Here is a 16,634-nt window from a genome sequence, read left to right as displayed (position 1 = left end):
AAACACCTGTGGCGGATTCATTTTGATATTTGGCAAAACTAATACAATTATGTAAAGTTTAAAAATAAAATAAAATTAGAGAAAAAAAAAAAAACAACACATTTTTGGTGATATGCCAGAGGATTAGAGATGACAAACTAAAGCAAAAACTCCTTAAGTGATGAAAGAAGGCCAAACAAGTAGGGATTTAATCATCTAACTTCAACAAGGTTAAAAGAAAATCTGAAAAATTAATTATGACAGATATTATGTGTATGTACATATACGAACAGGACCAAAGGGCACTTACTCTGAAAGTTGTTGAATGAGAAGTCTCGAGGATGATAGAATCCTGCTTTGCAAATACACTGATAAGCTCCAAGCACGAATCCTAGGCCTTTAATCGGCATACACTATGAAGAAGAAAAGACAGCAGTACCGTTGATCATAGGTTATTTAACTGTATAAAGACCCACAGATATGCATCATTGCAAATGGTAACAGAATGATCACATTTTCCTGAAATAAAATCTCACTTTTGAACTTTTATTTTAGGTTTGTTTGCCAACAGGCATTTTTTTAGAAGTAGCAAACTGAGTTTTCTTTCTAAATATATGCCATTACAGCTGCAGTTGCCATATATCTTTAACTCACTCAATTGCCAGAGGAAGTAATTATACACATAGTTTTTTTTAATACCTCACATATCATCTTATTGCTGTAAGAGATATTTCCTAAGCCTGTAAGAATATTTTTAAGCGATTCCATGCCATATATTTCCACCAATGCAAAGGTAGGTAGATGGACAGACAGATATACAGAATTTAAGATGTGGAAGCTGCCTTTATGAATTAAATATTCATCAAACTTTTTCCTTGGGAAAAAAAATACAAATTGATGGACTAACAAAACAATAAACTTTAAAGTGCAATTTAGAAGAGGAAAAAAAGGTAATAATCTGAAGCACTCTTTACCTAAAATCTATTTCACAGACAAATGTTCAACATGTACTACATGTGACAAAAAACAATGATTGGCTTTCCAAATATGTCACACCAAGGGACATAATGGATGTCTCCCAAAAGCTTAATATTGGCTTCTTCCAAAGATATCACTGAACCCTACCAAAATTCAGTTTAATACATTTCACTTATGCTACATTCAAGTACATAAGGAGGGAATAGCTTCTATTAAAATACAATTTACCAGTAAAACAGGCATTTCTAGAATTTTATCAACACTGAAATTTCTTCTCTGGTATCTCTCCACCTATATCCTAACCCTTTGCCTTTCTGCCAATTATAATCTATTAGAGGAGCTCAGAATTTAGTAAATTTTAAAATAATAAAGTGTCCCTCTAATACAGAGACCCTTGAGATAAAATTTCAAATTATCAAAATAATAATCCCTCGGTCTAAGCTCTAAAAATTAGTAACAAAATCAATATTGCATATCTTGAAAACTCTTAACGAACAGTCAGTAAGGTGGCAAGAGCTAATATATGCTCTAAATTCACAGGTTATAGCAAGCAAAATCTTTGGGAAAACAGCCTTCTAAAATAACTTGACTGTTTTATTTCATTATTACCCTTTCTTTTTCACCCAACACACACTTAGATCCAATTATAGCTTATAACTGAAAACACAGTTCTTAACCCAGAGCAAAATACAAGGACAGGTAAGCACCAGTCAATTCAACTGTGTTGGCAAGTATTTATGAAAGCACTATCCTGTGTGTAGAGAATTCCTCCAGGACCTAAGTGAAATAACACATCTTACTTATAAACATCCAGTGATAGAGCAGATCAGACCCTAGTTTTGAGTTTTATTGTAACATTTACTTAGAAGCACAGTAGAAGAAGAGAATCTATTATTTGTGGTCAGCCAGAAAATATATATTTGAATTCTGACTTACTAGTTACGTGAATTTGGAGCTGTTCTCTTAATTTCTCTGAGTCTTATTTTTTTAACTTGTAAGAACAATCATTGAGTCAAATTCAGGTACAGTTTTAAGAAGGCACAACTACCAAGATGTTTTAATAGCTGAAATATGGGGAAAGAGGAAGAGAATAATGAATGACTCCAAAGTTTTTGTCTTGAGCAACCTTAAGAATGGAGCTGTCATCAAGGAGCTAGGAAAGGCTACAGGTAGAATCAATATGGAGAAGAGAGCACAAAGCTCACTTTTGCAAATGTCAAGTGTGAAATGTCTACTTGAAATATAATTCTCTATATCAAATAAGCAGTCTGAAGTAGTATGGAGTTTAAGAGAGATGTCTGGGCTGTATAATTTATGATCATTTGCATAAAGACGATAGACAAAGCCATGAGGTCCGATAAAGCTAGATCAGTAAGGGAGTGCCTATGGGCAGTGAAGGAAATAGATTCAAAATAATGAGACTCAGGACATTCCAAGGTTACAATGTTAGGCAGAAAGGAAAAAGCAAAGGACACCAAGAAAACCAATTCAGTGAGGTATCATTATTTAGCTAAGTAGATTGTGAAACTAAGTATGTAACTAACATGGAATTTGTGAGTTACATTTATTAAACATTCATCCAGCCAAGATATATCAGGTAAACAAAGCCTTAGATACCAAGAATATAGTAGTGTATATATATATATATATATTCTTTGCCAACAAAGGTCTGTATAGTCAAAGCTATGGTTTTTCCAGTATTCATGTATGGATGTGAGAGTTGGACCATAAAGAAGGCTGAGTGCTGAAAAATTGATGCTTTTGAACTGTGGTTTTGGAGAAGACTTTTGAGAGTCCCCTGGACTGCAAGGAGGTCAAACCCATCAATCCTAAAGGAAATCAATCTTGAATATTCATTGAAAGGACTGATGCTGAAGCTGAAGCTCCAATACTTTGGCTACCTGACATGAAGAGCCAACTCACTGGAAAAGACCCGGATGCTGGGAAAGATTGAGGGCAGGAGGAGAAGCGGGCAACAGAGGACAAGATGATTGGATGGCATCATCAACTCAATGGACCTGAGTTTGAGCAAACTCCAGGAGCTGGTGAAAGACAGGGAAGCCTGGCGTGCTATAGTCCATGGGGTCACAAAGAGTGAGAAACAACTGAGCAACTGAACAACAAAATAACCAAATATATTTAGTGTACTTTAAATGCACTTTAAATAACCAAGGAGGTAAAAAATTTATAAACTGAAAAATACTGCTGAAAGAAATGGAAAAAGACAGAAAAAAAAGGAAATGATATCCAACGGAAAGGGGGTCTAAGATGGTGGCACAGACTGACAACCAGCAAGGACACTTAATCAGTAATCAAAAACCTCCCTACAAGCAAAAGTATAGGACAAGACAGCTTCACTGGTGAATTCTACCAAAGTTTTTAAAAAAGATCTAATAATCTATGCAAAAAACTGGAGAGAAAGGAACACTCCCAAACTCATTTTATGAGGCCAGAATTACACTGATACCAAAACCAGACAAGGATAATACAACAAAAGAAAATATAGGCCAATATTTCTCATGAATGCATAACCAAAAATTCTCAAAAAAAATTAGCAAACGAAATTCAATAATACATTAAAAGGACCACACACCATGATCAGTGGAATTGATTCCACAAATGCAAGAGTGATTCAACATCTGCAAATCAATCAGCAAGATTCACATTAACAAAAAAAATAAAATCATATGATCATCTCAATAAATGCAGAAAATGCATTTGACAAAATTCAAAATCCACTTATGATAAAAAAAAAAGACTCAACAAAATAGGTGTAGAAGGAATATACCTCAACATAATAAAGGTCACATATGACAAACAATAAATACACAGCTAATATCACACTCAGTGGTGAACAGGAAAAACTTTTCCTTTCAGATCATGAACAAGGCAGGATACCCACTCTCCCCATTTTAATCAACATAGTATTGGAATTTCCAGCCACAGCAATTAGCTGAGAAAAATAAATAAAATGCATCAAAATTGTAAGGGAAATTATAAAACTATCTGCAGATAACATGATACTATATCACAAAATTATAGTAGTCAAAATAGTATGGTATTGACATAAAAACAGATACAAAAATCAATGAAACAGTAGAAAGCACAGACATAAACCCACACATATTTTGGTCAACTAATTTATGACAAAGAAATCAGAAGATACAATGAGTAAAGGATAGTCTCTTCAATAAATGGTGTCAGGAAAGCTAGACTGCTACCACACAAAAGAATGAAACTAGACCACTATCCTATACCACTTACAATGGTTTAAAGAATTGAATGTAATATCTGAAATCAGAAACTCCTAAAACAAAACACACGTGGCAATCTCCTGGAAATCTATAACATTTTTGTGGATCTGACTCCAAAAGCAAGGAAAACAAAAGTAAAAATAAACAAATGAATCTACATCAAATTAAAATGTTTCTGTACAGAATAGGAAACCGTCATCAAAATTAAAAGGCAACCTACTAACTGGGAGATGATATCTATAAATCATATATCCAATGAGGGATTGATATAGAGAACTCAATAACCAAAAAAAAAAAAAAAAAATTGCCATATGACTCAATAATCCCACTTCTGGGTATATATCTAAAAGACTGAAAGCAGAGTCTATTCAAACACCCATGTTCACTGGAGCATTATTCACAGCTGTCAAGAGGTAGAAGCAACTCAAATGCTCATTAATTGCTAAGTAAATAAAGTGTGGATATACAGGCAATGGAATTACTATTTAGTCTTTAAAATAAAGAAAATCCTGTTACATGTGAAAACATGAATGAAACCTGAGTACTTTATTCTCACTGAAACAAGCCAGTCACAGAAAACACAAATACTGTATGCTCCTATGTGGTATCTAAAGTAATTAAATTAACAGAAAAATAAAGTGGGATAGTGGTTTCCAGGGACTACAGGAAAATAAAAATGAGAAGCTGTTTAATGGGCATTGCAGTGGATTCTTTACCATCTGGGCCTCCAGGGAAGCCCAGGAATACTGGAGTGGGTAGCCCATCCCTTCTCTAGGAGATCTGCCAGATCCAGGAATCAAACTGGGGTCTCCTGCACTGCAGGCAGATTCTTTACCAGCTGAGCTACCAGGGAAGCCCCTATGTATTTTTACCACAATTTAAAAAAAAGTTTTTAAGAGTTGAGAGCAAAACAGTCTTTTCTCCCTCAACAAAAATTATGTAAAGACTGCAGGGCATACTACAACACATAATTGCCATGACATATAATCCATCTATGGAGAAAGAAATGGCAACCCACTCCAGTATTCTTGCCCGGAGAATCTCATGACAGAGAAGCCTTGCAGGCTTCAGTCCACAGTGTTTCAAAAGAGCTGGATACAACTTAGCAACCAAACAATATAATTCACCTAAACACCTGGTTAAACATAATTGCAGAGCAAAACCTGGCCAGCTTGACAGTCATGAAGATTTTGTATGGAGGTACCAACGAGCAGGGAAATGGCTAAAATGAAGGCTAAAATTAAATATGTACAGGGGAAGTATTGTTTGGCATTTAATGCAAACAATGCTTATGCCTAAGGATCACATTTACATATCATTCTGAAGATTAATTTGGACTGAAAGGAGGCAAAAATGCAAACACAATAAAATTTATATAATTCAAAATCCTCTAGAAATCTTTAAATACCTTTTAATTTGTTTTACTTTGTTTTAGAATCTTCCTAAAATGTGAAACACTTTCTGGCTTCTCTGAACTGAACGTCATGAACAGAATTTAACATTTCCTTCATGAGTCAGAATCATTACTGTGAACAATAGGTACTGAACTATGCTGAAATACATGAATGCCCTCTGGAGCTATTAAAGGTTTATGGCTATTTTCTCATATACTAAATAGCCCAGACTGCTGTACTATTTGAGCTCTTTTGCTTAGTTTTTATATTTCCTTTTTCTTTCTTAATTTTGTTATATTTTAATTGTAAAATATAGAGATACTTCTGGAAGTGTCTTTTCCCTCCTATATTATGTTTTAATTGCCTGTATACCTGGAAACTAGGTCATCAAACATAGCATGCCAAGAGTATAGGAGATAACACATAACAAAGTGAGAGTAAATAATAGTAAATACTTTATATTTACTCCAGGTCCTGTTCTAAGCAATGTGTAAGTATTAACACATTTAACCTTACATCATTATCTCCATTTTAACGATGAGAAAATTAAGGCAACAACTGCTAAGGTAATGCCCAAAGCTTTACCTGCCACAGTCAGGATTCAACCCCAGGAGCCTGGCTCCAAAGAGAATAATAACTACTCTCCCATGAACAGGAACGGAGGCTACTGTCCAGTCACTTTGGAATTTACTTCAAGAACTTTATTTTTCCATTCTTCTTGGTTTCAAGCAATATTCAAAATGGATCAGTTTGCTGAATCATTAAGTTTCAAGTCTGTGAAAATTATTAATTTTTAAATGCATATACTAAATGTATCTTAAGAAATGTGGTTAATTCCTACACCTGTTACAAACAAAAAAAATAAGCCTTTCCCTTCCCAAAGCAGAGTCCCCAAAGCTCAGATCTTAGAAAACAAATCTTCACCTCAGAGCATATAAGTAGAGTAACTCTTCTCTACTTGAATTCCTGAAAATAGGTCTGGGTCTAAGGAGAATCATCAGATCAGTTCACAGGTGCTTAGTCCCAAACTAAACCCAGCAAGCCAAGCAATGGAAGCCAGGGAGTTCACAGAAGTCCAGATTGTCACTTCTTTCTCTTTAGTGATAAAAACATGGTTCTACTCTGCTTTGACAGATGACATCTAATTCCAAAAAGGGTTCCTGCTATAATGAATTCACTGTACTCAGTCGTGTCCAACTCTCTGCAGCCCGATGGATTGTAGCCTTCCATGCTCCATGTGCATAGGATTTTTGAGGCAAGAATACTGGAATGGGTTGCATTTCCTACTTCAGTGGCTCTTTCCAACCCAGGGATCAAACCTATGTCTCTTGGACTGGCAGGCAGATTCTTTACCACTAGCCCCACCTGAGTCTTAATGAAAAAATAGAGGGCAAGACCAGAGAAGCATAAAGATGAAAGGTTTGACCCTGGCAAGGCGATATAGTAACTGGGTTTTCTATGTATGTGTGCTAAGTTGCTTCAGTGGTGTCTGACTCTGTACAACCCTGTGGACTATAGTCCCCCAGGCTCCTCTGTCTGTGGTGATTCTCCAGGCAAGAATACCAGAGTGGGTTGCCATGCCCTCCTCCAGGGGATCTTCCCAACCCAGGGATAGAACCTGAATCTCTTATGTCTCCTTCATTGGCAGGTAGGTTCTTTACCACTAGCGCCACCTGGGTTTTCTAGATTATTTCAAAAAGCCAGCAACATTTATTTGTATTTCACTCCTTCTATGAAACTTGTGAAGAAATACTGTAAAATGTTGAATCTGGTCATTTGTGAGTGGGATTGAGGGGATTTGGTATTAAAACACGCTAATTATCCTAACATCCAGTGATTCTTCTCTACAACTATCAGCAGTTTATTAAAACAAAAGGAAAACACTCAAACAGGGGAAATCTAAAAGGCCTCCAGGCAATGACAGAGTACATCACCCACCTATTTCATCAAACAATCTTCCAGGAAATCATGAACTCATGAATAACAAATAATGCAGTATTCCACCAGGGAGGAAAAGAACTACATTGTGTCTCTATTATTCATTAGCTGCCAGAGAATCTGGTTTAAAAAGCTTGATGGACTGGAGGCGGGGGTTGGGGTGAGCGGCGGAGGGATGTTTTCTTTTATGATACAGTTAAAATTTTAAAATAAACTATTTTCTATTACTAATTTTTGAAACATTCTTGTTATAGTCAGTGGAGCCCACTCTCACAACACGGGGCTAAAGGTTTCCAATGCAGCGTCTGGAGCAGACACCTTAAAAGTCTACAGACTTCACACTGACACATGGCAAGATGCTTTGGTATGGGTTGTGGGGGTTGACACTGACTCAGAAAAATGTTAGGATTTTATCTCACTGAGTAAGTAAGCCAATTTTTTAAAGATCTTTTTATAGAAAAAAGGCCCAAAGGCTTAATAAATATAAGCTTCACTAAACCACAAACTCACTACTCCTTTTGACACTAGGTGCTTCCTGTGGTCACAGATCATAAGCAGTGGCAACTTTCTTCTCATTGTTGACTTTATTTACCTCTTGCTTACTGAGCCCCATTGTATACACTTTGCTACAACAACAAAGAGGAACAAAATCATGGTCTAGTTCACAGAGAACATACAATCCACAAGCAGAAAAGCAAACTCAAAGTTGCTCTATGGTGCTATGGACAGAGGTTTGTAACGTTGTACAGAAGGTGGTGATCAAAACCAACCCCAAGAAAAAGAATTGCAACAAGGCAAAATGGTTGTCTGAGGAGACCTTACAAATAGCTGAGGAAAGAAGAGAAGTAAAAGGCAAAGGATAAAATGAAAGATATACCCATCTGAATGCAGAGTTCCAAAGAATAGGAAAGAGAGGTTAAAAAAAGCCTTCTTAAGTGAACAATGCAAAAAAATAGAGGAAAACAATAGAACGGGAAAGACTAGAGATCTCTTCAAGAAAATTAGAGATACCAAGGGAATATATCATGCAAAGATGAGCACAATAAAGGACAGAAACAGTATAGACCTAACAGAAGTAGAAGAGATTAAGAAGAGGTGACAAGAATACACAGCAGAATTGTACACAAAAGGTCTTAATGAACTGGATAACCACGATGGTGTGATCAGTCACCTAGAGCTGGACATCCTGCAGAGTGAAGTCAAGTGGGCCTTAGGAAGCATTACTACGGACAAAGCTAGTGGAGATGATGGAATTCCAGCTGAGCTATTTCAAATCTTAAAAGATGAAGTTAAAGTGCTGCCCTCAGTATGCCAGCAAATTTGGGAAACTCAGCAATGGCCATAGGACTGGAAAAGGTCAGTTTTCATTTCAATATGAAAGAAAGGCAATGCCAAAGAATGTTCAGACAATTATTAATAGAAATAATAAGAGTTCAAATACCAAATATAAAAATACTTTTATACCTCAATAATAAAACGATAAGCATTCCAGTTTAAAACTGAGCAAAGGTATGAAGAGAATGTCACAGTAGTTAATAAATATAAGGAAAGTTTCCAACTTTATTAGTTACCAGAGAAAAGCAAATTTAAGATAATAAATACATACCTATCAAGATGGCTAAAATTTTAACAACTGACAATTTTAGTGTTAGTGAGGATATGGAATGAGTAGAATCCTTACATAGTGCTGACAGACACACAAATTAATACATCTCTTTGTAAATGAACTTGGCACTACCTACTAAACTTGAACATATTATATCCTGTTATCTAGACATTTCAATCCTAGGTGTATACTCAATTGAAAGATATGCAAACATGCTCTAATAGACAAGCAAAAACAGCTGAACTGTTTGCACTGATCCCAAACTGTTAAGAAGCCAAATGTTTATCTAAAGTAGAAAGGGGAAATAAACTGTATTTATCTAATATTATTCTCCAGGCAATTCTATTGGCATGGGTAGCCATTCCGTTCTCCAGGGGATCTTCCCAAACCAGGGATAGAACCCAGGTCCCCCGCATTGCAGGTGAATTCTTTACCATCTGAGCCACCAGGGAAGCTCATACAACAGAATCCTGTACAACAAAGAAAATAAACCAATGCTATATACAACAACTGGAGAAGGAAATGGCAACCCACTCCAGTATTCTTGCCCGGAGAATCCCATGGACAGAGGAGCCTGGCAGGCTTACAGTCCATGGGGTCACACAAGTGGGATACGGCTTAGTGACTGAACCACCATATGTACAACAACATGGATGAATTTCTCAATCTCTCAAACAATATTGAAAAAATAAGTCATGTGTGCTGCATTATTCTACTTATATAATGTTTACAATAAGAAAGTGAAATATGAAGTGTTAGAAATCAGGGTATGTGTTAGTTTAGGGGAATAGTTGGGAGAAGGTGATGCGTTGGGGCATGCGAAGACCTTCTGGAGTCTGGTGATTCTTATTTTCTTGACTTGAGTGGTACTTATACAGGTACTTATACAGGTGTGTTCCCTTTGTGATGATTTGTTGTGCTGTATACTTATGATTCTGTACCTCTATGCAATGTTTTTCATTTCAATAAAAATTATACAATTAATATTATCCCATATTCCCCTCCATCTTTTATGTCCCCTTCTCATTCACCTATCATATAAATTCTGTATTTCATTATTCTGATTTATTTGAAAGAATCATAACATTTTATCCATTCCATTTTTGCTGATAGAGAAAGGATCTATGTACTGATATTGAAGGAGGAAGTTTCTGGATATTAAAAGTAATTATATAAAAAATTATGTAAAACTCAGAATGTGTTTGCATGCACTCAGTTCTTGGCTGCCTCTCAAGTATTTAGAATCTGAATGTACATCTGCATTTCCCCAGTGAAATTTTAGAGGGTTTTTCAATAGTAATTAGCAAATCAGCTAAAGAATAAAGGGCACAGGGCTAAACCAAAAGCCAGGAACTATGCCGCCTATTAAACGCTAAATCAAAACTAAATGTTATATTCTCAAATGGCACTGAGATTTTCTTTTATTATGGAGAAAAATAAAATATTATTTATCATTCACAAAGAAAATCATTTTAATTGGTATAATTGCTATCATTCTCAGCTGAAAAACATGCAAAATATTTTAAACAATGTATCTAATTCTAGAAAAAAAATTCAAGATGCATAAATGTCCTTAGTTCATCACTGAACCACAAAAAAGTTTTTTAAAAATTGGACACATTTTAAGTAAATATTTAACATCAAAAATGTTTCCAAGTATTTTAGGAATATACATTTTTAAATAAATAGTAAAAATACTGGTTATAAACTTTATCATCAAAACAACCCCCTCTAAATAATCTCTATGCCATAACATTAAAAAACCTGCACACACTCTTTCTAGTCATAGAACTTTACTATGCTTTGCCTTACCTGAGACTCTAATCTGACCAACAAAAAATTGGGATGAAAATATAAAGTAGCTATGTAATTTCAGCATTCCTGATACCTATAAGTAGGAATGTCATCTAAAACTGACATGCATCCTAGACTTTAGGAAAACAGATTTTTTTAAAACAGAAGAAAAAATTTTCCAAGAAAACATACATAAAAGTTCAGAAGAGAAACATATTCAAGAACGTGACTGAACTGAACTGAACTGAACTGAATAAGCATTTGCACTAAGCTTAAAAGTTTTAAATACACTCATTTCCTTTTTGAGGATGTCTGCAATGCCAATAAAATATATGTACATATGAGGCATATACACAGACTTCATCAAAGCATTTCTCATGAATTTTTCTTAAAGTTTCTTATTCTCATGGAGAAATGGATAAAAGATTTGAAAACATTATTGAATAATCATAAAAGGGCTCTAATTAATAGAGGGAAATTTGTGGCAGTGAATTCCAAGGCATCTGCTCTTGATGCTCCTTAATGTGTTTAATGATAGCTTCACTGAAGCATTGAGAGGATGATATTTAAGAGTAAGTGGTCAAGAACATGGACTTTGGAGTGTGACACACTCTAGTTCAAGTTCCAGATTAACTGCTTAATAGCAATGGAAACTTGCAATGGAAGATGGCAAATTACTCAATCTCATGAAATCCTATCTTCCTCACCTATGAGAGTAACAATACTTCTTATGTCATAGAGTTGATAATTTTATTTTACAAGTGCTTGTATAGTATTTACTATATGCTAGTCAATGTTTTTAAAACACTTTAATACATTTAATCCTCATAGCAACTCAGTGAGCTAGATATGATTGATTATCATCATCCCAATTTTATAGATGAAGAGACTAAGCAACCTCTCTCAGGTCACACATCTAACAAGTGACAAGTGGAGTTTACATCAGGTAAACAGGATGCCCAGTCATACTCACTAAACGTTAGCACTTATCCCAATCATTGTCACTGGTATGACATTGAACATACAAGCTGATAAAAGCAGAAACTGAAAGGACAATAGGTTAACTGGAACAAAATAAAATGTAATAAAAAAAATACAGGGTACTGTGATCGAATTCACAAAAATCAGCCACATAAACTGCCAAATTATGACATGACTGCCCCCAAAACACTAAAACAGTCTTTGCATTAATGGCAATAAAGTAATCTACAATAAACAACCATTCACAGATAGATTATTAATTTCAACGTTTAGAACCTCAGTTTAAAGAGACTATAATAAAATTGAAGAGATCTAAACAGGAATGGTCCTCTCCCTACAAAAAACCCATGACTCACTATCTGTGGTATACCAGAGGCACACTCTATATTCAAACACAAATAGACTGAAAGCAAAAGCACAGAAAAAAAGTATACCACGAAATCAGCAAGGAAAGAGAACTGGTATGACTGTACTAATATCAGATACCACACAATTTAAAACAAAAGTTGATACTAGAGACAAAGAAGGACAATCTTTAAGGATAAACAGGTCAATTCATCAAGAAGACATAACAATTGTCAATATGTATGTACCTAAAAGGGCTTCCCAGGTGGCACTAGGGGTAAAACAAAACAAACCTGCCTGCCAATACAGTAGATCTAAGAGACGCAGGTTCGATCCCGACTGGAGGAGGGCACGGCAACCCACTCCAGTATTCCTGCCTGGAGAATCCCCAGGGACAGAGGAACCTGGCAGGCTATAGAACAGTCAGACATGACTGAGTGACTCAGGAGTAGCAGCAGCATGCATCTAAAAACAGATCCCTAAAACACATGAAACAAAAAACTGACAAAATTGAAGGAAGAAATAGAAATTTCAACAATAGGACACTTCAATACCCTACTTTCAGTAAAGAATAGAACAACTAGGTAGAAAATCAACAGGAAAGTAAAGGACTTGAACATTATAAATCAACCAGATTTAACAGACATCTATCAGCAAACATTCAATCCAACAATAGCAGAATATACACTCTTTTCAAGTACACATGGAACATTGTCCAGCATAACCATGCTGCTGCTGCTAAGTCACTCCAGTCGTGTCCGGCTCTGTGCAACCCCATAGACAGCAGCCCACCAGGCTCCCTTGTCCCTGGGATTCTCCAGGCAAGAACACTGGAGTGGGTTGCCATTTCCTACTCCAATGCATGAAAGTGAAAAGTGACAGTGAAGTCATTCAGTCGTATCCGACCCTCAGCGACCCCATGGACTGCAGCCTTTCAGGCTCCTCCGTCCATGGGATATTCCAGGCAAGAGTACTGGAGTGGGGTGCCATTGCCTTCTCCGAGCATAACCGTATATTAGACCAAAAACAAGTCTCAATAAATTTAAAAGGACTTATATTATACAAAACATGTTCTTTGACCAAAATGGAATGAAATTTAAAAATCAATAATACAAGGTAATTTGGAAATTCACAAATATGTGGAAATAACAATGCAGTTCACTAATGAGTCAAAGAAAGTATGACAGATAGATACTTTTAGATGAATAAAAGTGAAAACACAGCACACCAAAATAAGTGGATATATCTAGAGCAGTGTAATAAAGGAACATTTATAGTTGTAAATGCCCATGTTAAAAATGAAGATTTTAAGTTAACCTAGACTTCTAACTTAAGAAACTAGAAATGAGGAAATCCTATGAAAAACAAACAAAATGGATGAAATAAATATCAGACTGAAAAATACATAAAACAAAATGGTTTTTAATTTTTAAAAATTAAAACTAAAAAGTTCATTCTTTTGGAAGATCAACAAAGTTGACAAATTATTAGCTAGACAGACCAAGACAAAGAAAAGAGAAGAAACTAGACAAGCTAATCCCCAAATTCACAGGGAAATGCAAGGGACTCAGAATAGCCAAAACAATTTTTAAAAAGAACAAAGCTGGAAGACTCACACTACCTGATTTCAAACTTACTACAAAACTAAAGTAATCAAGATAGTGTGGTACTTTCTTGTGGTACAAGATGTAGACAGACAAATAGAACAATGGAATAGCACTGAAAGAGTCAAAAAATAAAGCATTACATTTACAGTCAACTGATTTTTTTTTTTAAATATGGGCTTCCCTGGTAGCTCAGAAGGTAAAGCATCTGCCTGCAATGTGGGAGACCGGGGTTCAATCCCTACGTGGGAAGATCCCCTGGAGAAGGAAATGGCAACCCACTCCAGTATTCTTGCCTGGAAAATTCCATGGACAGAGGAGCCTGGTGGGCTACAATCCATGGGATCGCAGTCTGACACGACTGAGCGACTTCACTTTCTTTTTCTCTCTTTCCTTGATTTTTTATTGGGCTGTCAATATAATTTAATGGTGGAAAAAATAAATGGCTTGGTGATAACTGGATGCTGACACGCAAAAGAATGAAGTTATACCTTACCTGGACATATAAGGCCTCTCTCCAATTCCCTGCTCTCCCAGGAGTTCTCTTGACTTCTTTCCCTTTTATTTTTTTTTTTAATTTTTAAATTTTATTTGTAAACTTTACAATATTGTATTAGTTTGCCAAACATCGAAATGAATACGCCACAGGTATACCCGTGCTCCCCATCCTGAACCCTCCTCCCTCCTGCCTCCCCATACCCTACCTCTGGGTCGTCCCAGTGCACCAGCCCCAAGCACCCAGTATCGTGCATCGAACCTGGACTGGTGACTCGTTTCATACATGATATTATACATGTTTCAATGCCATTCTCCCAAATCTCCCCACCCTCTCCCTCTCCCACAGAGTCCATAAGACTGATCTATACATCAGTGTCTCTATTTCTGTCTCGTACACAGGGTTATTGTTACCATCTTTCTAAATTCCATATATATGCGTTAGTATACTGTATTGGTGTTTTTCTTTCTGGCTTACTTCACTCTGTATAATAGGTTCCACTTTCATCCACCTCATTAGAACTGATTCAAATGTATTCTTTTTAATGGCTGAGTAGTCCTCCATTGTGTATATGTACCACAGCTTTCTTATCCATTCATCTGCTGATGGACCTCTAGGTTGCTTCCATGTCCTGGCTATTATAAACAGTGCTGTGATGAACATTGAGGTACACGTGTCTCTTTCCCTTCTGGTTTCCTTAGTGTGTATGCCCAGCGGTGGGACTGCTGGATCATAAGGCAGTTCTATTTCCAGTTTTTTAAGGAATCTCCACACTGTTCTCCATAATGGCTGAACTAGTTTGCATTCCCACCAACAGTGTAAGAGGGTTCCCTTTTCTCCACACCCTCTCCAACATTTATTATTTGTAGACTTTTGGATCGCAGCCATTCTGACTGGCGTGAAATGGTACCTCATAGTGGTTTTGATTTGCATTTCTCTGATAATGAGTGATGCTGAGCATCTTTCATGTGTTTGTTAGCCATCTGTATGTCTTTGGAGAAATGTCTATTTAGTTCTTTGGCCCATTTTTTGATTGGGTCATTTATTTTTCTGGAATTGAGCTGTAGGAGTTGCTTGTATATTTTTGAGATTAGTTGTTTGTCAGTTGCTTCATTTGCTATTATTTTCTCCCATTCTGAAGGCTGCCTTTTCACCTTGCTAATAGTTTCCTTTGTTGTGCAGAAGCTTTTAAGTTTAATTAGGTCCCATTTGTTTATTTTTGCTTTTATTTCCAATATTCTGGGAGGTGGGTCATAGAGGATCCTGCTGTGATGTATGTCGGAGAGTGTTTTGCTTATGTTCTCCTCTAGGAGTTTTATAGTTTCTGGTCTTACGTTGAGATCTTTAATCCATTTTGAGTTTATTTTTGTGTATGGTGTTAGAAAGTGGTCTAGTTTCATTCTTTTACAAGTGGTTGACCAGATTTCCCAGCACCACTTGTTAAAGAGATTGTCTTTAATCCATTGTATATTCTTGCCTCCTTTGTCAAAGATAAGGTGTCCATATGTGCATGGATTTATCTCTGGGCTTTCTATTTTGTTCCATTGATCATTATTTCTGTCTTTGTGCCAGTCAGTACCATACTGTCTTGATAACTGTGGCGTTGTAATAGAGCCTGAAGTCAGGTAGGTTGATTCCTCCAGTTCCATTCTTCTTTCTCAAGATAGCTTTGGCTATTCGAGGTTTTTTATATTTCCATACAAATTGTGAAATTATTTGTTCTAGCTCTGTGAAGAATACTGTTGGTAGCTTGATGGGGATTGCATTGAATCTATAAATTGCTTTGGGTAGTATACTCATTTTCACTATATTGATTCTTCCAATCCATGAACATGGTATATTTCTCCATCTATTAGTGTCCTCTTTGATTTCTTTCACCAGTGTTTTATAGTTTTCTATATATAGGTCTTTAGTTTCTTTAGGTAGATATATTCCTAACACAGAAATACAAAGGATCATAAGAGACTACTATCAACAATTATATGCCAATAAAATGGACAATGAGGAAGAAATGGACAAAATCTTAGAAAAGTACAACTTTCCAAAACTGGACCAGGAAGAAATAGAAAATCTTAACAGACCCATCACAAGCACGGAAATTGAAACTGTAATCAAAAATCTTTCAGCAAACAAAAGCCCAGGTCCAGACGGCTTCACAGCTGAATTCTACCAAAAATTTAGAGAAGAGGTAACACCTATCCTGCTCAAACTCTTCCAGAAAATTGCAGAGGAAGGTAAACTTCCAAACTCATTCTATGAGGCCAC

At 36.1% G+C, this 16,634-nt stretch overlaps 1 protein-coding gene across 1 annotated transcript in view; it reads right to left on the bottom strand.

Moving 5' to 3' along the window:
- Positions 1-16,634, bottom strand: part of GPR158 (G protein-coupled receptor 158) — a 298,531-nt gene that overhangs the window by 151,117 nt on the left and 130,780 nt on the right. Inside the window, exon 3 of the mRNA NM_001206442.1 lies at positions 290-392. Within this exon, the coding sequence (NP_001193371.1) occupies positions 290-392 (103 nt within the window). The remainder of the gene's footprint in view (positions 1-289; positions 393-16,634) is intronic.

Source organism: Bos taurus, chromosome 13 (assembly GCF_002263795.3).
Source record: "Bos taurus isolate L1 Dominette 01449 registration number 42190680 breed Hereford chromosome 13, ARS-UCD2.0, whole genome shotgun sequence".
NCBI lineage: Eukaryota > Metazoa > Chordata > Mammalia > Artiodactyla > Bovidae > Bos > Bos taurus.
This window is presented reverse-complemented; position numbering and strand designations above follow the sequence as displayed.